General features: G+C 44.8%; 1 protein-coding gene across 1 annotated transcript in view; it reads right to left on the bottom strand.

Moving 5' to 3' along the window:
• Positions 1-13,832, bottom strand: part of LOC138296749 (L-threonine 3-dehydrogenase, mitochondrial-like) — a 28,159-nt gene extending 14,327 nt beyond the window's left edge. The window contains exons 1-7 of the mRNA XM_069236159.1: positions 13,709-13,832; positions 8,438-8,637; positions 5,675-5,717; positions 2,615-2,685; positions 2,321-2,470; positions 2,050-2,222; positions 142-232 (exon numbers count right to left, since the gene is read on the bottom strand). Of these exons, the coding sequence (XP_069092260.1) occupies positions 142-232; positions 2,050-2,222; positions 2,321-2,470; positions 2,615-2,685; positions 5,675-5,717; positions 8,438-8,630 (721 nt within the window). The 5' untranslated portion in view covers positions 8,631-8,637; positions 13,709-13,832. The remainder of the gene's footprint in view (positions 1-141; positions 233-2,049; positions 2,223-2,320; positions 2,471-2,614; positions 2,686-5,674; positions 5,718-8,437; positions 8,638-13,708) is intronic.
• Positions 13,833-22,934: the final 9,102 nt, after the last annotated feature.

Here is a 22,934-nt window from a genome sequence, read left to right as displayed (position 1 = left end):
AACAGGTTCTTTACCGCTCATCAGAATATTTTGTGTGTGTATGTATATATATATATATATATATATATATATATATATACATACACACACACACACATATACACACATACATATATGGTAGCATTGGTCACAAGCTCTCACCTGTCGTGCCGCCACCAGGCTGTGTGTCTGCAGAGATGATGCCAGGATACCTTAGACACCGAAAGTCCAATCCATACCTGTAGTGATAGTACTGAGCACAAAAGAATTGCGTCAATACAATAAGCAAGCAAACACAATCAAGAATTCAATGCAAATCGGGGAGTGAAGGGGGGGGGGGGGGGTTGAGACAGTGACCCAAAGACTAGATTAGTACATTCTGGTGCCATAAGCATGCCTCTCATTTATTACTATGTAACAGTACAGAGGAAAAGGATGAAATACTTCTAGCCCCGACCTATGTTAATAATTCAAACAGACATCTACAGTTAAAAAAAATAAAAATCATAATAACGTTTTAGGTAAAGACACAAAACCCAACCACATCCATCCAAAGACTGTTTGATAGATGCCTTAACGATCATACAAACAGTGTGCATTGCTTATTTAACAGAAGATGCGAATGCTTATATTTTCAAAGTTTTTACTCAGATAATATTAGCTTTCCTCTATTTAAGAGGAGTTTTCAGGTTATGCTGCGCAGCAAGCAATACTTGGGAACATGCACAACCAATCGATTATTGAAAACACATTTCTGCTTACGCTCATATATATATTCCAAGCACACAATGTGCCATGAGATCTAGTAAAGTAAAGACACGTAAATTTAACGCCTGGAACATGCGCCAAACTTAGCACTTCATTTAGTTGCATTATTCGGGATCCTTTTTGCTGGTGTTTCTATGTTTGCGGTTAGCACAACTTCTGGGTATTGGTTTTCAATGTGAATGGATGCAGTGGAAAAGAAGGGTAGCCTACGAGCAATAGTGGTGTCCAGTGTCTAGATTCAGATCCAGTGGGTTTCGGTTGGATCATGGAGAAACAGATATTTTGCTGTAGATCCCCAAGGGAATGAGTTCTGTAAAGTACAGGTCTTCTCCGGATATATAGCAAAAGGAGTCAACTGGACTTGCATACTGCACTAAGAAGGTCCTGTGTTACCAATCGAGGACGACAGCCTGCAATCCTCTAGTGGGTTTCTGATACTCCGAAAAAGGCACTCTGCCAAAGACACAAGTTCAGTTAAGCAGCCGACTCTAACCTTTTGCATTAGAGTAAGGTGACTTCTGCATTATTTTATGGTTGATTCTTTTCAATGAACATCCAACACCCAAAAGTGTTTTCAGAGGCCGCTTTATTTTGGAGACAATTTTGGGAAAACAGCATTATACTAGGAATTCACTGGACTAAATCCGGACATTAGGATGTGGTGCAAAAACAAAGGTAAGGGGCCTTAACTTGACTGCCCAGTCCTACAATGATAAATTATCTTGCCATTACTGTATTAAGCAGAAAAAAAAACGGAGGTCCTCATTTTAGGTAAACAACTCTACATTTGATCTTCTGCTATGGTGGCCAGATTCTCGTGGCCCCTGCCTTCTCTCCTAAGCCTAGGGTTAAGGAGCTTGGCATTTGGTTCAATGAGAATGTTAACTTCAGAGGGGAAAAAAAAAAAAAAAAAAAAAAAACACCACACCACACACCACAGTCCAGGCACTGGACTTCTGTATAGAGAGTGGTCTTTATTTAAACCCGGGGTTGTTATATACCCTTTTAGCACTACTAACTGGCTTACAGGGAACCAAATCCCCTACATGTAAGGGACAAGAGTACCAAGACAGACAGGGAGGTTGTAGGAGTGTAACTAGAACACTAAATTTCTAAGTATGTCGGTGTTTGAGAGGTAGTGATCTGAACCCAGATTGGCACAGATTAGATGGCTGGCTATCCAGGCTTTCAAAATCCCAACACACCAATAGTGCCAATGGTAGCTATTAAGCTTTTTCAAATCAAAGGAAAAAAAATACACTTGGAAGAGCAGCCCTGCATCCATGAACAGCTGGCACTTACCTCTCCCATGAGTTCTGCATGGACCTTGGACACACCATAGATTGTCCGTGGACGCTGGATACAAAGATCAGGTGTTGGGTTGCGTGGAGATGTAGGTCCGAATGCTCCAATCGTACTGGGCACAAAGAGCCGCAAACTGTGTTCCGCAGCAATGTCTAGAATATTGTGCAAGCCTAAAGCGAAACACATTAAGTCAGAGGGCTAGTAGCACTGCTGCTGTTGTCCATCATGGATCCACCTGAGATGGGTGGGGTGGGGAGTCTATGCTTACCTGTTATATTGACAGCTCTGGCCAAGGGAACGTTCGCTTCTCCAACAGCACTGAGCAAGGCACTGTAATGGATGAGCCACGTGATGCGATTATTCACCACAATTTCACGCAGGTTCTTGTAGTCCAAAATATCTGAATAGATGAAGGGACCTAATTCCAAAGAAGCAAAGCAATCATTATGCAGGCGTCAAAGATGAATGCTAAAAAAAATGATAGCATTATTAAATAAAATTCAGAATCTACACCCCTCCCATGAAAGGTTAAGACAAGTAAAAAGGTTTCTAAATCCCTTACCACTGTAGAAGACACTATCAGGGGGCTTCCTGATATCAGACAGAATAACGTTGTTTTTCCCAAATTGCTTCCTGCAGAGCAAACCACAATTAAAGGTTACAAGAGAAGATGGCGATCACTTAGTGGGTTTACTTCAGATAAAGGCAGTGTGTATGGCTTCACTTTACAACGCCACGACATTCGTGCAGTTTCAAAAGGGCGGACAAAGGCGGCAACTAGGGAAGTATCTTTAAATAAATATGAGCCCACAACAAGCTCCGACCCCGCATGAGAAGCGAAGGATGAATACACAACTTAGTGCTATTTTATCAAGCATAGTTTGATATGCAGAATAGTTAAAAGGTGCTGTTATATGGCCTGATCGTCCTTGTCACTACACTGGCTGCGCTTTCCCCATCCTTTTGATGCTCCAGCCTGGCTAACATTCTGCTAGGAGGCCTCCCTCTGGTGTACAGGAGTTGACGCTCACCCGGAGGAACGTCTACACAGTGGAGGGGGTTGTGGGAGAAGCCCACAAGACACTCTTCAAATTGCAGCCAGAGACTTGTTCACAAAGGATTCCTCACAGACTTCACACCTATTGGACTGTCGCAGAACACACACCAGTAATTTAATGGGAAGGTGTGCTGAGAAGTTTTCCATCCCTTCCCCCAAAAAGATAGCACCATTTGCTCAGACAGGTTATTGAAAGAGACTTATATTGGGGCATGAATTATGGAGTTCCCGATACAGTATCCAGCTAGTAAGTCTGAAATATTACCTAGCCGTTAAACTACTTTACAGTTGCAAGTGCTTCTGTATGCCCCTGAACTCTGGTATATTCACTAGTAAAGTCGATCACTGTATCTATATATTCTCTTGCACTCGAAAACTAAAATTACAGCTAGACTGAGGATACAAACATCATTCTAAAACTGGAAAAATGTCACTCCAAGGAACATCTGGACTCTCCAGTGTCTCCATGCAATAAGCAACTGAATGCTACAAAAATCACTTGAAACAAACTACTAACCCGAGATCAGGTGTAGATTATGGAAGATCCCCACCACAGCGTGATTTCCAGCTACTGAAAACTACCCCTTGCCGCCCCCGCCCCTTCCCTCCAACATAAATTTAAAGGCTATCAGAACTCCAAACTCTCCCTCCAAGTCAGGTGAATATAATGAAAAATCCTTGCAATGGGATGGTGCATCTCTCCTTACTTTGCTACTCAAAGAGCCCTTGTGAAGCGTTTCACCAGAAAACCTCTAGGTGTCTAGAATACTGCTGTCACAGTTCATTGCATGGCCCGACGTGGCCCCATCACTTCAGCTCTTATAACCATGCACTGGCTACCTGTCACAGCAAATTCTCCTTGAAAGCACTTTGTATCACACACTTGGCATCCATGACACTGGCCAATTATTTTCTGTAGTACCAATCTAGGCTCCACGCCCCAAAGACAAAACTGTAAATCAATAAAACCAACACTTCCGCTTGTCCCCTTATCAGAAGAATCCACAAAGGCAGACATTCCTACGAACTATGGAACATCCTACTCAAAAAATAAGGTTAATCAGTAACCATTTTAAATTCATAAAAGCAATAAAAAAATGGGCCTTTCCCTTCCCCCAAAAGTGACTCAACTCACTAAGTAAAGTTTTTCATGGCTGTACATAGGATGAAGCTCTCATACACCCTGCAGAGCTCATCTTTTCACTTTTAAATAGACTCCTTGGGGCCCTTCCCTGTTAGTCACACTGATGCCCCACAAGAGGATTTTCGATAGATACAGAAATGGGATGCATCTACATGCATGGGTGCAGTTCTTACACCAGTGGTTCTTAATCTGTGGACGTGCGTGTGCAGTCTGCAACTAGACGGGTAAACATTAACGGATTAATAGGGTGTATGAATATAGAAGCAAAATGTACAATTAGAAATCCTAAAACGTTATGTCATTGTGAAGAGATGAAACCAGAGGCTAAAATTAAGTTAGTATCTTCAGACTGATTTGTGGGAGCAGTTCAAATGCATCAAAAATATAGTATGGACTATGCTTGCCCTCAATTTAATTTAGAAAAGCTCAGACCGTTCCATTACAATTTGTTTTTATACATTTGTTTACGAATTAAATAAAATATTTCATCATTTTTATCTGTTTGGTAAACACTTGTTTTTGTATAATGTTTTGTAGTTCAAGTCATCGAAAATGCATAGCTGGGGTGCCTGCTTTCCAATAGCGACTCAGCTGAGGTCACCAGATTTCAATAATAATTCAGTGTGGGTCCCAAGGTTCCAGTGATGATTAAGTGGAGGAGCGACATAAGTCAGAAGGTTATGAACCAATGCTCTACGCAACACCCATTGGTTATTTGCACTGAAGATAGGCGCATCATGACTTACACCTTCAAGCTTCGTGCAGTTCACCCAACATGTTTACCTGCAGCCAACATCTTTTTACCAAACACCTGAAGGGCATCCATGAACCAAATGCAAACTGCAGCGTCCTCGACTACCTATAGGAATGGTACATAGTAAGTAGCTTTGTAGCAGCACGAACAACGCTTTGGGCACAGGAGGGGCTTTCTAAAATACCAGCGCACTACAATGCCAGAAAAGATGTGATCTTTAGCTGAGGGACATGCATCAGTGTTAAAACATCCTGCAGGGGGCGCTGCAAAAATGTATCATGTTTGGAGGCCAGGGTACAAAATGTGTTTGTTCCAAGACTGTTCAGGCCGCATTGTGCCGTTTAAAATACCCTGAATCATGCGCCACTAGGAACGTCCAACAATAAGCATAATTTAGGTTTTAATGTGGCCCAAACGTCCTACTCCTAAGGCCTGTTCTATCAAAAGGGCACCTGCTAGCATAGGCATGGTTTAACAGTACTTCAGAGCTGCAAGTACCAGAAGGCGGAATAAGACATTGCCACCACTGCAGATAAGCCAAGCCAACCCCTCCCACAGATAGTTCAGAAAGCATGATTAATCACAGTGGCACCCAACGCAGCCCTCTGAACCATAACATATTCAGGCAGTGCAATCAACATACGACCTTTCCATGATCAGTTATTACCTTAGCAGCTTGGCAAGGCCTACTCCAAGCTGTCCCAGACCACCTGCAAGAATGAGAAACGTGTACAGTTATAAACACTTAGGAGAGCCAATTAGTGTTAGTGTTATCTAGGAAAACAGTCTAGCGCAGTTTATATAAAGGAGAACATTCCCGTGCATGACAAAGCTACTCTGGAGTGCAGGGCGAATAGATTTCAATGGGATAGGACCCGTCTAAGGAGTTTACTCCTGACAAAGATCAGAAATGTCATTTTTCATAAAAAGATACTCCAAAACTTTGGAAGCTGTACCTTGCAGGAAGGGGGATTATAATTCACCAAGAACTGCTACCGAAACTAACGTCAGGGTTACAAAGTGCCAATCTGACACCAGCGAGTTAAGGGAAAAAAAAAAAAAAAAAGGAAGATTATAAAATAAAAAAACACATGCATGTGTACATGCCCCGAGATGTGGGCCCAGAATGTTAGAACTGGATTTGTCAAGGAATGGCAATTGTGAAGCAACTTTGGTAACCTCGGTGGCAGGGGTGAGAAGTCTGAACTGGCACCAGTAATGATCAATGGCTGACTGTTCCTTACAACTTACCCACGTTTTATTTAATGCATTAAAAACGGTCAACTGAATACCGAGTACAGAAGGAAAAAAAAAAAAACGCATGTAACTTGGCACATTTGCTCGAGACTCTGCAGCACCTTATTAAAGAACAGCTTTTCATTTTAACCAAGCAACAGAGATTCTTGAGGCACCACGAAGAACTCCGAAAAGTGAGCAGTTAGTCGTTGGTGTGATCAGTGTGTTCTTTAGCAAGAAGTAATGGACCATGATAGTATCCAGTCAAGATTTGTTGAGGCTGGTTTGTTGATACAGGGGACAAAGTTATGTACAGTGAGAACGAATATAGTGTTCTCACTTTTGACAACCCCGCACACATTTAGGGCTTTTGAACTGATATTTTTAGGCTATCGAGATGACCAATTGATGCATATGGGTTAGAAGAAATATTAAATAATCTGAAGAAACGTTAGAATTTCATCCTGTAGAACAAATACAAACAGATTTTAACTTTCAATACAGTCTTTGTCTGTGGTTTAGACGTGCACAAATGAGGATGTCTTGATAGGCAGAGTTGGCTTGCTCATAAGTGGCCATATATATGTACGACACATTTTAGCAATCACAAACGGCCCATTGGAACCTTTGCGATCAGTAAAAGGAATCTTGGCACGTACCAACTGCATTTTAAGAGTCAGTAGCTATTACCAATTCACAAAATATGAATTGCAGGTCACTATTAGAAAGGGGTGTCCCTTCCCAATATTGAATCACAGGGCCATGAATGAATGTTTTGAAACCAGAATGCAGTCACGTAACATTAAGACTACAGACTCCTTGAAGGAGGCAGTAACTCATTGCTAACGAGAAGGGCCCCAAAGGGACCTGTTCCTTTTTGTGAATGGGGGTGCCAACAGTTTCAGAGCAGGCAGCGGTCCCACAGACCACTGCCTACTACTACTACAAAAAAATGAACACTTTAAAATATATCCAGTTTTATTTTAAAGAAAACGGGATATATTTAAAAAAATAAAAATAAACTTTATTTAAAAAGCAGTCACAGATATGGTGGTCCGCTGAACCCAGCATGCCACCATCCCTGTGAATGCCAGCCATTCCCAACAGGTCACAAGTTGCGACCTGTCTCATGAATATTTACGAGGCAAGTCTCACGCGATCATTGGGAATTGCTAACAGTGTCTCAGACACTGTTGTACATCAATGTTTGCAACTCACAATTCACAGAAAATTGCAAAATCGTAAGTCGCAAACACGAAGGGTCATACATGGCTTGTGATTTTTTTTTTGTGGGTGAGGGAATGGGGGGGGGGGGGGGGGGGGAGGGGGAAGGAGAATGCAGCTGGATGCAAGGGCAGGTGCTTTGGGGCCACTACCCTTACTTAACAAGTCTTCTGAACAGCTAGGCAATAAACATGAATAGGATTTTGTAGATTGTACTTCCTGTAATGAAGTAAGGTAAGAACGTTGGCAGAAAGAGGAAAGAATAAATGAGTAAAAACATCTGCCTGACAGTCCAGCGTCCCAAAGCCTAGGCACTGGCCTTTCATGTGTGGGCCAAAAGGGTGCTTTAACGGATGACAAAGGAAAAAGTGGGGGTGTGGAGGTTAGATGCTCCACCCTGTAGCTAGGTTCCTAGTATTAGGTTGCCAATGAAACTCTAGAAATTGCTTGAAGCATGCTCAGATTGTTTTCCTAACAAGTTGTGATTTCCATGGTTCTGCTAGGTGACAAGGTCATGATTTTTGCAGTTACTGTTGTATGGTGCTCTGCGGTGCTCCCTTGAGCCTCAAGGGAGAAAGGTGATGCCTCTTCGTAGGAGGCAGTAGTCTATTTAATACAGCAAGTGGTGGAGATTGTGTGACCGGTGGCACGGTTTTTGCCAGAGGTTTACTAGTCAAGTAAAAGAAAGAATCATGGTAGGATTGTGTATGAAAAAAACCTGTGCAGTTGTGTGATATACACGCAGGGTTGTGTGCTGCTGCAGCAGTGATACTGTTTGGAGCTGTCACAGCGGATTAATTAGGGCTGAGATGGTAGATGTGGTGATGAACAAGCTGGAAAGGATGTCTGCTGTATATTCAGTGTTAGTGCCTCAAAGAGAACTAAATCTAAGCAAACATCGATAGCAGATCAAGTATGAAGTTTCACCACAGAAGAAAGCGAGTAAAAAAAAGTCAGAAAGACAACTCACCTGTAATCAGTACCCGGGGGTGATCTGTTTCGGAGAAAGACACGGAATGGAAACTGGCATCTGATGTAACCTGACGAGGTGAAACACCAATAAACCGGACTGGTACCACAGAGGCCTGACACCCGCAGCAGGGGCTCTGTACCGCATGCTTTGCAACTCTTGTTAAAGTCCGGATAACTGGCATGGTGGACATACAGAGTCTGCAATTAAGATCCCAAGAGAAGAGGTTTAAACTTACGTGGTTTGTTACATGATACAAACACTTAATAAAGCAGCCCTGGCAATTCAACCATGAGGTCCATGGCTAAAAGTATTGACGCCTTATCTGCACAGTAAAATTAAAGGGCAGTAATACGAAATTTACTGTACAATGTGAAAACGTTATTTAGGAAATGCACAAACAAATCAGCTTCCAAAAATGCAGTTGAAGATCACTGTCACCTATAACCTCTGGGCAATTACAACACAATAAGATGTGGGCTAGTAACCGAAGACCAGAGTTTCTCGGATTGGAGAAAATTACATAATTGTATTTTGAAACACCATTGCCACAGCAAACGCTCCCGACTGAGGCGGAAAGTCGGCTTTCAGGACAGATTCACTCCCACTTTTAACTCCTGTTATTTGCAGTTATTGTGGAACCCAATGGGCCCATGTACTCATCCTGGCCCTGTACACCGCAGGTCATGTCTGCTCTCATCCAGCCCACAAAACCTCCGTCGGTTCCCGCTGTACGTCATCACCTGCGCATCACATTTTTAGGATTCACACCGACGCCCTCAGAATCAGGCGTGCCCCACGTGCGAGTGTGTACGCGCGGCGGTGCAGGCAGGATGGAACCGGTCCCAGACAACACCGTGCGATCGATCAGCGCGCGCTCCGTGCAGGGATAGACTCCTCTAGGAGTCCTCGCGGGCGGGTGTCACGCGCTCAGAGGACACAGCTCCCTTCGCGGTCCGTGGTAACAGCGCGAGCGGACGGTGTCGCGTGCTCAGCGGCGGACTGAGGGGCAGGATAGCGGTTATTATTTTTTATCTTCAGCGTTTCCCCCTACGAACGGTGGGAACTTGGACTAAGGCTCTAGCAAATGTCAAGCGTTCGCACGCTAGTTCTACCCCGTAAACCAAGTGCAGTCTGCTAATACTAGGCATCGGCTCCAAATTATATATTTGAGAGTCTAAAACTGAGGAGGCCACAGGTGCTACAGAGATAAGAAATGAACGATGCTTGCGATATGTAAATCGTTAAGATATTACATACCCACAACATACAGTGCGGTCCTGTACTGAACATAGGTGCGGCTGCAGGTGCCCCATACTCAGCCGGGACACAGAGGAGATGACTTTCTGGGTCCAGCCCAGTTCTGTCGGACCGGACTCCACCTGGTTACCACACATACTTCCGGTTTCTTTTAGTCACTCACTCAACTCTATTTACAAAACCTAGGGGACTATTACACAGAGGACACATTTTGTTTGCACCATGGCACCCTTTAACAAACATTCTGCTCCCAGGAAAGCTGCGAACTTGCGTTGCCAAGTGAAAAACGGAACAGCTGCTTTAACGCCGTTCTGTGCTTCACTGCAGGTGGCAACCGGCCTTTATTTTTAAAGGCATCAGAGATCCTGTTGCAGGCAGGTGCCGCGAGGGACTGCACCTGCAAGCAAGAGGATGTCCTGGTGGGGGGCTATAGGACCCTCCCCCCTTCCAGAGGGCTACCACCAGGGGACTCACTGAGTGTGCCTCCTGACAGCTTCTTTACCTCTGCACCCTCGTCTATAATATGGCGTGGATTCCAAGGCAAAGGGATTCCTTCATTTGCATGAATGAACACCCTCTGGTGACAGCGCTGGCGCTAAATGTGCTTCAGCGCTATTGGTATTACAAAAGGGGCCGCATAAGCGCCTGCGGCCCCTTCTGTAACACCAAAGGGCCATAATACAGCCCCAGGTGTATTGCATTTGTAAGAACATATGTCTAAGAAGCTGTGTTTTGGCAACAGTACAAGTTATGATGCACATTCCAGTGTAGCGGTTAGAAATCGTTTATACAGCATCACACTGGAAGCAACTGGATTGACATCCCTCGGTTAGGAAACGTGCTGTTGCGCCATGAACTGGTTCTTGGCATCTAATAAAAATCAATAAACCATTAGCAACACCTATTTTCTCCAATGGACATTTAGACCAAAGTTCAACAAACCCCACATGGACTGAAAGTGGAGACAAAAGAAATCAAGTGGACGAATCAAGCTTTTAACCTCTAGGAGCACCTCAACTAGTTCTCAGTTGAAACACATCTAGGTTAGTCTCAGTGTGCTCAAAAGCACGAGCAGAGACCTCAGGTGCTTGAGCGGCGAGGGGGTGGAAGCAGGCGCACTAGTACTAAGGCTACGAGCATTGGTAGCCAGGAACCTGCACTGGCCTAATTGACTTGTGAGTGAAGCTACCAAGTGGTCCCAGTAATCATGCGACACACTCAGCCAGTTACGATTCTTTTTACAATATCACTTTGCACTCCGGGATTAGTGAGTTGTTCACTTGTAACTGTATTATGTGCGTACAAATACTATCGCCCAAAAAAAAAAATGTGACATAACACTGGGCCATTTGGAAGCTGTAGTTGTGCATGCTGCTTCGGAGAAGCTTAGACATAACTTCAGCCCGGACTATTTAGAGGGGGGGGGGGGGGGGGGGGGGACGGCTAAGAAATCAACATACAAAGCCAGGCCAGGAGTTGGCTTGGCTTAAGAGTCTTAAAAAGCTTCGGCAGGTAAATCATGCAACTATATGTTTAAAGAATCGTGAAAACTGAAATAAAGTATTTCTTCAACATGTTTAAACATTTCACCGTTGAACAACTGGTTAAATCATTGCAAGGCATTTATTAAAAGTGATAGTCTAAGCCTGAACTTACATTCAGGCCCTGTCCTCCACCAGAATAATCAGTTAGCAAAAAGGCAAGTCAGCTGTCATGCACACCTTGTGGCCTACGTTATTAACCATTGAGAAACAGTTACTAAAAACAAGATTTTAGCACACAGAACATCCGAACTCGTGTATTACAGGGTGCTCTTATATGTGATAATGAGGATACAACAGGTACAGTGAAAACATGTCAGATCACACACTGGTCGGCGGGAAAGTCAGGCTTGATGGCTTTCCAGATTTCCCCATTATGCAATTCAGGCACTAAATGAGCATCTTACTCTCTCCTGTTCTGAGAAATGATTCACGCGTTGCCTTTAGTTCCTGGCATGAGATTAGATCGCAGACAAAGCCACTTAAGGTTCACCTTTTTGGGCTCTGGCCCAAAAGCCCTTCACACTCAGCGCAGGGCATCTGGCTGGAGCCTTCAAGCGGCTTACCTACCTCTACTGTATGTTCAGCCACAGGGAACCCCACTGCAGACCAGCTGAAGCATGGTTAGGGCATATTCACTCTGAAAATCCCCATGACAACTATTTACACAGATGGGCAGAGTGCATGTACCCACACTGCCTGGGAAGGGTGATGACTCAAGAGGTAAAGCCTCGAGTAGGTCCATTCCAATCCTCCTCCCCCCATTAACAATGGTGTAATAGCATGCTACTCTTCACACGTATGGTTTACTGCATGATGTTCTTTCACGTGCATTACAGATATTCAAGCAGACCCATAGCGCAATTTCATAGCATGGCCCACAGTGAGAAACCGTGATTTAGTTCCAGAAGACAGTTTTGCTACGGCTCAAAGATGGGATTTGAGCTTGCGCTCCCGTAATTCAAATACTCATCTGTGTTAGTTAATACACGTGCTCCAAATAACGTGTTTTACTGGGCCACTGTCATTTTGCTGACGTGGGCTTGCTTGTATACACATGCCGGTCTAATAACGACTCAGTCGACAGAATGGCATCCAAGATACGCACATATTGCAGTTCGGCGTGGGGTGGGACCACAAACCAACGACTTCCAGACCTCTGTGACTCCCCGTCGAGCGTACGTGCACGTTTATTACATGACGAGAAAACAGCGGTTCCACTGAGAACTATTTGGGTGTGCCCGGGTGCCATTGTCCACCTCAGTAATTCCACGCCATGGGCAGCTGCCCGAAATGTCGGTAGAAAGGTGTCCAGAGCTGCAAAGTAGCCTTCATCCCTATAATATGTGCAGCGCTAGCCCACACAGGCAGCGAGTGCCTCAATTCGGGGTGCGTGGCTTCCAGCATGGTGAGGCGCACAGGGCATTTCAGACCGCACAGATTCGTCTCTCGTGCTCCACCGGGCTAGGCGGGGGGTAATCCTGTCCTCCGGCCCCAGGGAGCCCCACCCAGCGAAAAACAACCCGCAGTACGGCTAGATCCTCGCGTGTGAAGCTGGTCCTGTTTGTGGCCACCCGTCGGTGGAAGCGAATTCAACGGCAGTTGTTACAAGAAAACTAGATTTTTAATACGTCCGTGTCACTATACCCCTTACCAAACCAGCCAATTCCACCCAGTCCCGTTCTAGAGCGGTCTCATTCTGCGTCAAGCTTGCGGTGCTACCTACCAGTCACTCCATGTTTGCACCAGAGCTTCCCAGTCCCTCCTTCACCTAGAAGGAAGTTTTATCACTCCCACCCCCACCCTAGTGAAAAGGGGAAATAGTTTTAAGTCAAGCATAGGACGCAGGCACAAAGCAGCAACATTAAAAGTTGAAGTAGTCTCTATTAGATTTGTGCCACAACAGAACCAAGACATTCGTATTAAAGCTCTTGGGGCGCCCTCGATCTCAACTGTACCCACGGATATTACCCCTAAACACCTAGTACATAGTAGAATTAGTGGCATTTCACAACAATGAAACTGCAATTGTTAAACCGATTTAGTTTAAACAAATTTGTACAAGGATGAGTGTTAAAATAGCATCACTTATTTATAGCTTAAAAATCGGCAACTGGGAGAAGCTAAGAGACCTGTAGAGTGTGATTTGGAAGGCGCTGCGCATCCCCAGAACGCAGTATGCGGAGTAAAGAAGGTAGCTCGCAAAATGTCACTGCTAGTCAGACAGACGACACGGAGCCACTGAAAACGTATCACAGCCTCTAAAATCACGCTTACTAGAACAGGGGTATATAAAAAGCAAACTGGAAAAAACAAAAATATATATAAACGTATAACGTAGCTTCCGCCAAAGCCATGACGACGACTTCAGAAAACACTGACGTCTACTCTTAATAATACATAAATAAATAAATGGAAAGCCTGCGCAGCATTAATTAATCACAAACCACGCTTATCCCGCAGCCCTTACCGTGGCCTCCGAAGACAGGAGCAGAGCAGAGGGCGTGTCGATCTCTTTATACGGCACAGCCCACAGGCCTGCCCAATCCCAGGCTGCGGCGAAGGGGGCGTCGGCCACTTCGTCAGCCTCTGGGCGTTCGCCCTGACGTCAGGCAGAAGCACGCGGCTAGAGTATCACTGTCGCCTCTTCCTGCTGCCTCCTCACCCCGGGGATGCAGAGGTCCACTTCGCGTACCGCTCAGGCAAGCTGCGCCCGATCTCCAGCTGCCCCGTGATAGCCGAAATCTTTGAATACAAAAAAAGATTACCAGCGGAACTAGTAATGTCAAATTATTTATCGGTCTGAGTTAAGGTTGGTTGTGTATTTAATAGTTGCATTCTGGTACTTGTAGTGTGCCGTAAGGGCAGGAAGCTGCATACCGAAGAGCAAATAATAAAAACATGACTCCACAAACGTACTTGAGTGATCACAGGTTATACCATGTTTAACCCCTTCACTGCCAGGCCCTTCCCCCTCAGGTGCCAGGCCTTCTTTTGGCTATTTGGGGCAGGGCGCGCTTAGGCTGGCATACTTTTTGTCCACATAAGCTACCCATGCCAAATTTGGGTCCTTTTTTTCCAACATCCTAGGGATTCTAGAGGTACCCAGACTTTGTGGGAAAATGGGAAAAAATGTCTGCAGAAGAAGGCTTGTTGTTTTTGACCTGAAAATGGCATCAACAAAGGGTTGGCGGTGCTAAAATCACCATCTTCCCAGCTTTCAGGAACAGGCAGACTTGAATCAGAAAAACAAATTTTCAACACAATTTTGGCATTTTACTGGGACATACCCCATTTTTACTATTTTTTGTGCTTTCAGCCTGCTTCCACTTAATGACAAAAATGGCGGTGAAACTAATGCTGGATCCCAGAAAGCTAAACATTTGTGAAAAGTAGACACAATTCTGAATTCAGCAAGGGGTCATTTGTGTAGATCCTACAAGTGTTTCCTACAGAAAATAACAGCTGAAATTAAAGAATATTGAAATTGAGGTGAAAAAACAGCCATTTTTCTCCATGTTTTACTCTAACTTTTTCCTGCGATGTCAGATTTTTTAAAGCAATATACCGTTATGTCTGCTGGACTCTTCTGGTTGCGGGGAAATATAGGTCTTATAGGGTCATCGAGAACCCTAGGTACCCAGAGCCAATAAACGAGCTGCACCTTGCAATGGGTTTTCATTCTATACCAGGTACACAGCAATTAATTTGCTGAAATATAAAAAGTGAAAAATAGGTATCAAGAAAACCTTTGTATTTCCAAAATGGGCACAAGATAAGCCATTGAGAAGCAGTGGTTATTTGCACATCTCTCAATTCCAGGGTGCCCATACTACCGTGTGAATGAGAGGGCATTTCTCAAATAGACGTCTTTTTTACACACTGTCTTACATGTGGAAGAAAAAAATGTAGAGAAAGACAATGGGCAATAACATTTGTTTTGCTATTCTGTGTTTCCCCAAGTCTCCCAATAAAAATAGTAACTCACTTGCGTGGTTAGGCCTAATGCTCGCAACAGGAAACGCAACATCGACACATCACATTTTTTACATTGAAATCTGACATGTTCTTTGCAAAGTGCCTAGCTGTAGATTTTGGCCTCTAGCTCAGCCAGCACCTAGGGAAACCTACCAAACCTGCGCATTTTTTTAAAACAAGACACCTAGGGGAATCAAAGATGGGGTGACTTGTGGGGCTCTGACCAGGTTCTGTTACCCAACTCCCAAGGGAGTCCAGGGAGATGGCTGTGACTTGTGTGGATCCCCCAATGATTTCTTATCCAGAATCCTCAGCAAACCTCAAATTTAGCTTTAAAAAAAATCATTTTTTTCCTGCATTTCTGTGTGGAGAAGTGTGGCACAATGGTTAGAGCGGCAGACCCTGAAGCAGAGATCTGGCTCAAGACCAGGGTTCAAGTCCCGCTTCGGCAGGTCTTGGGCTCAATTCCCTTGGACCAGATAATTCTCGCCTCAGTGCCTAATCTAATTAATGGGTCCCACTCCGCAACTCTGGGCAATAGCTTGCTTAATCTCCACAACGGCCCCAACAGCGCTTGGATGCCTGGCTTCACCCTGGGGGTGCCCAGGAGTGGGCACCTCACAGGGAAAAGCCAGGAGGGGTTCCATAGCGGTATGAGTACAGCGCCTTGAGACCCTAACGGGTGAGTAGTGCGCTATACAAGTGCAAAGTTTACAGTTTACCCAGAATCCTTTGCAAACCTCAAAATTTGGCCCCAAAAAAACACTTTTTCCTCATATTTCGGTGACAAAAAGTTCTGGAACCTGAGAGGAGCCACAAATTTCCCTCCACCCAGCGTTCCCCCAAGTCTCCCAATAAAAATGGTACCTCACTTGTGTGGGTAAGCCTAGCGCCCGCAAAAGGAAATGCCCCAAAACACAACGTGGACACATCACATTTTCACAAAGAAAACAGAGCTGTTTTTTTTTTTACAAAGTGCCTAGCTATAGATTTTGGCCTCTAGCTCAGCCGGCACCTAAGGAAACCTAGCAAACCTGCGCATTTCTGAAAACTAGACATCTAGGGGAATCCAAGATGGGGTGACTTGTGGGGCTCTGACCAGGTTCTATTACCAAGAATCCTTTGCAAACCTCAAAATTTGGCCAAAAAACACCTTTTCCTCTCATTTCGGTGACAGAAAGTTCTAAAATCTGAGAGGAGCCACAAAGCCCAGCGTTCCCTCAAGTCTCCAGATAAAAATGGTACCTAACTTGTGTGGGTAGGCCTAACGCCCACGACAGGAAATGCCCCAAAACACTATCTGGACACATCAAAATGATCAAATACAAAACTACCTGTTTTATTTTTTTTTGAGGGGGAGGGGAGACACCTGCGCTTTTGGTCTTGGGCTCAGCAGCCATCTAGGAAAACCTACCAAACCCAGACATTTCTGAAAACTAGACACCCAAGGGAGTCCAGGGAGATGGGTGTGACTTGTGTGGATCCCCCAATGATTTCTTATCCAGAATCCTCAGCAAACCTCAAATTTAGCTTTAAAAAAAATCACTTTTTTCCTGCATTTCTGTGTGGGATCACCGCACCGGGACAAATTTCCTACCACCCAACATTCCCCTCAGTCTCCCGGTAAAAATGATACCTCACTTGTGTAAGTGGGCCAAGTGCCTGTGACAGGAAAGAGCCAAAAACATGTCAAAATTGAGGGGGAACTAAAGCGGGTCCAAAAGGGCAGTTTGAAAAAATACATTTTTAAGCTGACAAGTGCAGCAGAATTTTTATCAATATAGATGAGACAATGATGGGTGGTAGGAATTTTGTGGATTCCTGCAGATTCCGGAAGGTTCCATCACAAAAATGTGATTTCCAGCAAAGTTTGAGGTTTGCAAGGCATTGTGGGTAAGAAAATGGTGCAGGTGCATGTGAAGCACACCACCCTGGAATCAACCAGATGTCTAGTTTTCAGATGTGTCGGGGTCTTGTGGATTTTTCTACATGGCCGCGTCCCAAAGTCCAAAAAGTGCAGCCCTCACCATTTCAAGTGGGACGTTTTCAAGAGTTACCAAGCTCTCATGGCCGAAATGTAAAACTAAAACCCAAAATAATCAAATGTCTTCTTGCTTGCCGTGGGATAAGATGTTTTAGTGTGCGGGGGGAGAGCTGAAAGACTGTTACCCCCTTCAGTTGGGGTGGGGGCATAACTAGGCCCATACTGGTTGGTAGCCACCACCCCACTTCTTTTTTTATTTTTTTTTATTCCATGCCATCTAGTAGACTATCTGTCCCTCCGGGGTGTGGATCGGGGTAATTGTCCCGTCTGCCCACTGGTGGGCAGAACAACTTTGGCCCCATTTATTTGGGGTGGGGGTATGGCCATACCCCCACCCTCTTATTTTGAAAAAAAATCTTCCCTGGTCTCTGGTGGGCTTTCTGCCCCCTCTTATTTTGAAAAAAAATCTTCCCTGGTCTCTGGTGGGCTTTCTGCCCCCTCTTATTTTGAAAAAAAATCTTCCCTGGTCTCTGGTGAGCTTTCTGCCCCCTTTGGGGGCAGATGGGCCTTCCAAAAATAGGCCCATAAAATATTTTGCCCGCCCGGGGACTGGCCCTTGCCCAAGGGGCCACTTCCCTTATGCATAAGGATAATAAAAACCTCCCTGGTGTCTAGTGGTTTCTGTCGCCAGGGAGGGCCGAAATGGCCTAAAACAATCTGGCCCCCCAGGGAGCAACCCTTGCCGAAGGGGTCGCTCCCTACACATAAAAGAAAAAAAAATCCTTGGTGTCTAGGGGTTTTCTGCTGGCCTTAAAATTATTTGCCCCCCTGGGGAGCGGCCCTTGCCCAAAGGACAATGTGGGGCATTTCAAAAGAAAAAAACAAATTCCTGGTAGACACCCACTAGACCACTTTTGCTGCCCGATCGTGATGCAGCAGAAATGCTTGCAGAGACATGAAAGGAAAGCAAAGGCCTTTCCCTTCATGCCTCTGCTGGCCCCCTCCTCCAGAGCAGAAGAGAAATGCTGAGCATTTCTCTTCCGCAATCGCGCTGAAAGCATGCTTCCAGCGCGATGGGAGGTGACCTCTGATGAGGTCAGCACGATCTCGCGTGCTGACATAATCAGACGTCACTGGGGGGTGGGGGGGTGGAAGGGGAAGCGATTCCTCTCCAGCCCTGACGTTGGGGGGGGGGGGTGGCCCTCGGGGGGAGCGCTAGCACTTCCCCGAGGGCCAGTACACGGACGTAATGGTTACGTCCGTGGCACTTGAAAGGCGCAGCCACGGACGGAACCATTGCATCCGTGGCGATTAAGGGGTTAAGATGTGAGCAGCACGTTCAATGGTGTGTTTTTATGATCCCCTTTCTGTCTGATAGGACTCAGGCCCCCATAACTGTATAGGCAAAACATTAAATAAATAAAGAAGTATTTGGTGATGCACTACAAAGACCCTGAGTTCTATTGTAGTTTCATTTGTTTACCGTCTCATATACTTGCCAAGGATTCAAAGTGCTTTATGGTGAAAGATTAAGACACTGACCCGTTAACTCAGGTCTACCAAAATACATTAGCTTTTCTATGCACGCTGGTCACTACAGATCTACATTTAGAACATACAAGCAGAAATACTAAAAGACAGCGGAAAAATAAGTCTTGATGAGGTATGATGGAGATTCCACTTTGTACTTTCTTGTGTGTAAAAAGCATGAAAAGGTTTTTAATTATTTACAGTCTGGAATTTGTTGCCCTATATGTGCAAGAGAAATAAATCAAAATAATAACATAAGTCATGCATCTAAAAGAGTGCAGCTACACAAAATGCTAGTACCGCAAAGCAAAAAGGCAACATAACTGGCAGAGATACTCAAGAGATTCAGAAATTATGCTTGTCTTGCTGAGTTATAGCTCTCTTATGCTCTAGAACTTGTTTATTGGCAGAGTGTGTAATGCTCTCTATGTAATACAAGTTTACATGGACATTTGAGCAACTGCACACAAGTCAGAATTACATCAGAACCCTTTAAGTATTGTAAACTCATGTCTGGAGTCAGATGTGCATAGGATTCAACCCTGACACAGTTTGCATGCTTTACAGTTTCTGCAGGGTACAGACCGAGAGTATGTAAGCGCTTCGATGCCTCGTCAGGGGTGGGAAGCGCTATATAAATACTATTACAATACAATGCCATACAATGCATCCTGGCAACTGTATTATGTGTTGGAAGGATCATATTCTTACACTGCATGTCCTTCTAATTCCTGGAGCGTCGAAATGTAATACTAGGCCATGGAGACACACTGTGATAAAGTGTCTTCTGTATGGAGGACATGCCAAGCCAGTGTTTCATAAGGGTGCCCTTAATGTTGTTAGCCTGTGTGCAGTAGGTGGTGATAAACCTGATCTGTTCTTGTTCCCCCAGGACTTTCTTGGGGGATATCAGAAGAGATTTTCTCTTTTCATAGAATCCACTTTCTTAACAGCTGCAGATAGTGTTTTGGTATCATACCCTCTTTACCTAAATCTCTGTAGCATCACCACCTTTGAAGTCTCAAATGTGGCATTACTGCTGCAGTTCGGCCTGGCTCTAATGAGTTACTCATATCGTATACTACAAATAAGGCTGCTGGGATGACTACTGGTAGCGTGTAATAGACTGTTCCCTGCATTAGCTTTACGGAACAGCTTCGTTTCAAGTTGGGCATTACAAATTTCCAATTTGAGATCCAAGAATTCAAGTGACAATTGATTTGACTAGTCAAGCTCAGGTTAAGTGAATTATTGTTGAGTTCTTCAACAAACTCCTGTGCATGATGCTGCGATCCCTTCTAGATGACAAGTATGTCATTGATATAATGGGCCCAGAGCACCACGCGGCTGTCAAAGATGGAGATTGGACACAAACCGCTCCTCCCACCAGCCCACATATAAACATGTATAACTAGGGGCAAAGCAAGTACCCATCGCTGTGCCCTGGTCTGATGATAATACTGCCCATCAAACATAAAAACGTTGTTGCGCAGACAAAAACTTTTCTGGTCTAAAATCATTTCATTATGCTAAAAATATGATAATGATGTCTCTTAAAAACTGACGGCATTCCTCAATGCCCAACTCATGTGGGATACATGGGTAAAAGTTGCTGACATCTAGACCCATCAGTAGGTAATCAGGTTCCCAGGGAATCCCATCAATGATCCTGAGGTAATCCCTATTTTATGTCAAGACCGGAGGCTCTTATTATGCATACTTTTCTTACTTTATAAGAATAGCAGCAGTCAAGAAACTACAGCTCCCAAAGGGCTCAGCAACAGGCTAGCCAATGGGAGTGAAAAAGTAGGCATGTAACGAACCAATAGAGAGCCACCAAGGACCATCGAGTACACCCTTGACTGCAAGCAGCCCTCTTTTCTTGCTGCTCGCAGTCAAGATAAGGACTCTTATTTAATTGCTCTTCAACATTGTAATTGTGAATATATCGTTAATTTGGTCTGTTACTGTGTTTGTTATTAACTTTATTTCAAATATTATTCCTGGTTCCTTTTTGCTTCAACACCGTCATAGCTCATCCCCCTTCCCCTGTTCCTGGCGTCTCGCTCGCGCGCTTCACAACGGTCGTTTTCCAACCGTCACGCATCTTTTCACTCACCGCTCTCCTGCATTCGAGCGCTTCACGCTTGTTCCCTGTGGCATTTCGACCCTTTCTTCGTGGGAACTTCATTTCAGAGCGCGTTTCTCCAGACGCTCGTTCCTCGGTTTCCGACTGTGTTCCCAAGCCTCCGGTCGATGTCCTCTATTGGGGGCACGGCTTTACTCTCCGCCTCCCGCTCTTCACTGGTCATTGACCATATTAACCCCACCCCTGTGGGGAGTGTTTTACCTGCTTGTCTTACTGGTCTGGAAGGCTTCATTTTACATTAACTGTTTCCTCACCCCCTTTTTTAGGGTCGAGCCTGCGTCGCATGCGCTCGCACATGCGTATCGCTAGCGAGACGCTTTAGGTATTGGAAAAGGGCTCGGAGCCCTGTCGACGTCACGTCAGTGTGTTTCATTGGCAAGTTGGCTTGCCTGTTAGAATCCGCTTCTTTTGATTAGTGGAAGGCACGCATACGTCATGCTTTTTCCGGTGGTGAGCCCTCCTCGAACGCAGCAACCAAGTACAGAAAACATACGAGGCTCGCTGGGTTTGTGGACTACTTTTTCTCTGTTTTCGCAGCGCGATCTCGCTGGGCAGAAGTCCAGCGCTTCGCATACTATCGACCTTGTTACTCAGTTAATTGCACTTTTGCCGATAGGTATTATTAGTGTGAACTGTAGCAGCGCAATTGCACTGTTTTCTTTTTTTATGCAAGAAAAATCCGGTTGGGAGTTTACAACTGTGAACAGCTGTAACTCCGACAAATGAGACCCTAGTGCACTGCAAATACTTGTTTTCAATTGTTTACTCTGCATGGATTCTGACAGTTCTCCTGTCGTGCCTGACTTAAATGAGGACGAGGAAGTCTTCAAACAAGATTTGAATTTGTTTATTCAGTCCTCGGTTAAACAAGCTTTATAAGCTTCCATGGAAAAAATTTCTAAAAACATTGAAAATACTGTGAAACATATGGTGTCCAATTCTCTGGCCCATTCTGCGGGGGAAAGCAGAAAACGCAAACAATCTCAAAAAAGAATTCCTGAAATGACTAGTGAGGTTTCCTCACATCAGATTGAGGACTTGGTTCCTCCAAGGCCTCCCGCTAAGGAGGGGAATGCCGCAAAAAATCCCAACATCTCTACGCTTCACTCCAAAATGCAAATTTAAATAAAAAAATATTGATGATGCGCCCAAAAAGCTTGTTATTGCTAACATTTTAGACACAGATTATGATATGGATGATTTATATCATTCGGATATTCCGGATGACAGTTTTACGACTTCCTCTCATCCAGCTAAACGCTTTAAATTTTCCATTGCCGATGCTGCTTCTGCTTTTATGGATTCTGATGGAGTCCCAATGTTTGACCCCACTCTAATTCATCACCCCAATTCCACTGAATGGCTTCCTTCCGTGCATGTGGGTGAACATATTGCGTCCCGTTTGCGTTTCCCTCTGGACAAGCAAACCCCTGCAAAACTTAAATCTGAATGTCCAAGACCTTCATTATCTTCCAACATTACAGTTACTCCCTCCAAAGATCAATCGTTAATAACTTTCTTCACCAAGTTTGGCAAGGACCCCCGTAAAGGGGTTGATAAGGCCTGGACAACTTGTGAAGACAAACTCCTCGACGTGGTGGGCCCTCTCACCCGTATTTTTGGCCTGGCTGAGGCTGCTAGACTGGACGACTCTTCTATTAACCCTTCAGATCTTTCTCTCTGGATCCAAAGAGCTTTCTGCCTATTGGGAAACGCCAATTTTGGCTATTATTCATGAGAGGAGAAAAGGCTTGCTTCTCAAGCTGGACCCAAAACTGGCTAACCATGCCTCCCTTGATCCCGGCATTGAGGCTGACGGAAAGCTTTTTGGGGACTCTTTCATCAAAGATCTCAGTCGTTATGTTACCACTTTCTCCTCTATTGATAAGGCGCAACAATCTTTGAAGAAGGTGTTCAACCAGCATGTTTTTGCACGGGCCGGTAGAGGCAGGAGCCGCTTTACCGGCCGCACCTACCGAAACCAAGACACAAGAGGCTCCTACATCTCCTCCTACAACCAAGAATACAAACCTCAATTCTACCCCCAGAGGTTTC

Source organism: Pleurodeles waltl, chromosome 5 (genome assembly GCF_031143425.1).
Source record: "Pleurodeles waltl isolate 20211129_DDA chromosome 5, aPleWal1.hap1.20221129, whole genome shotgun sequence".
NCBI lineage: Eukaryota > Metazoa > Chordata > Amphibia > Caudata > Salamandridae > Pleurodeles > Pleurodeles waltl.
This window is presented reverse-complemented; position numbering and strand designations above follow the sequence as displayed.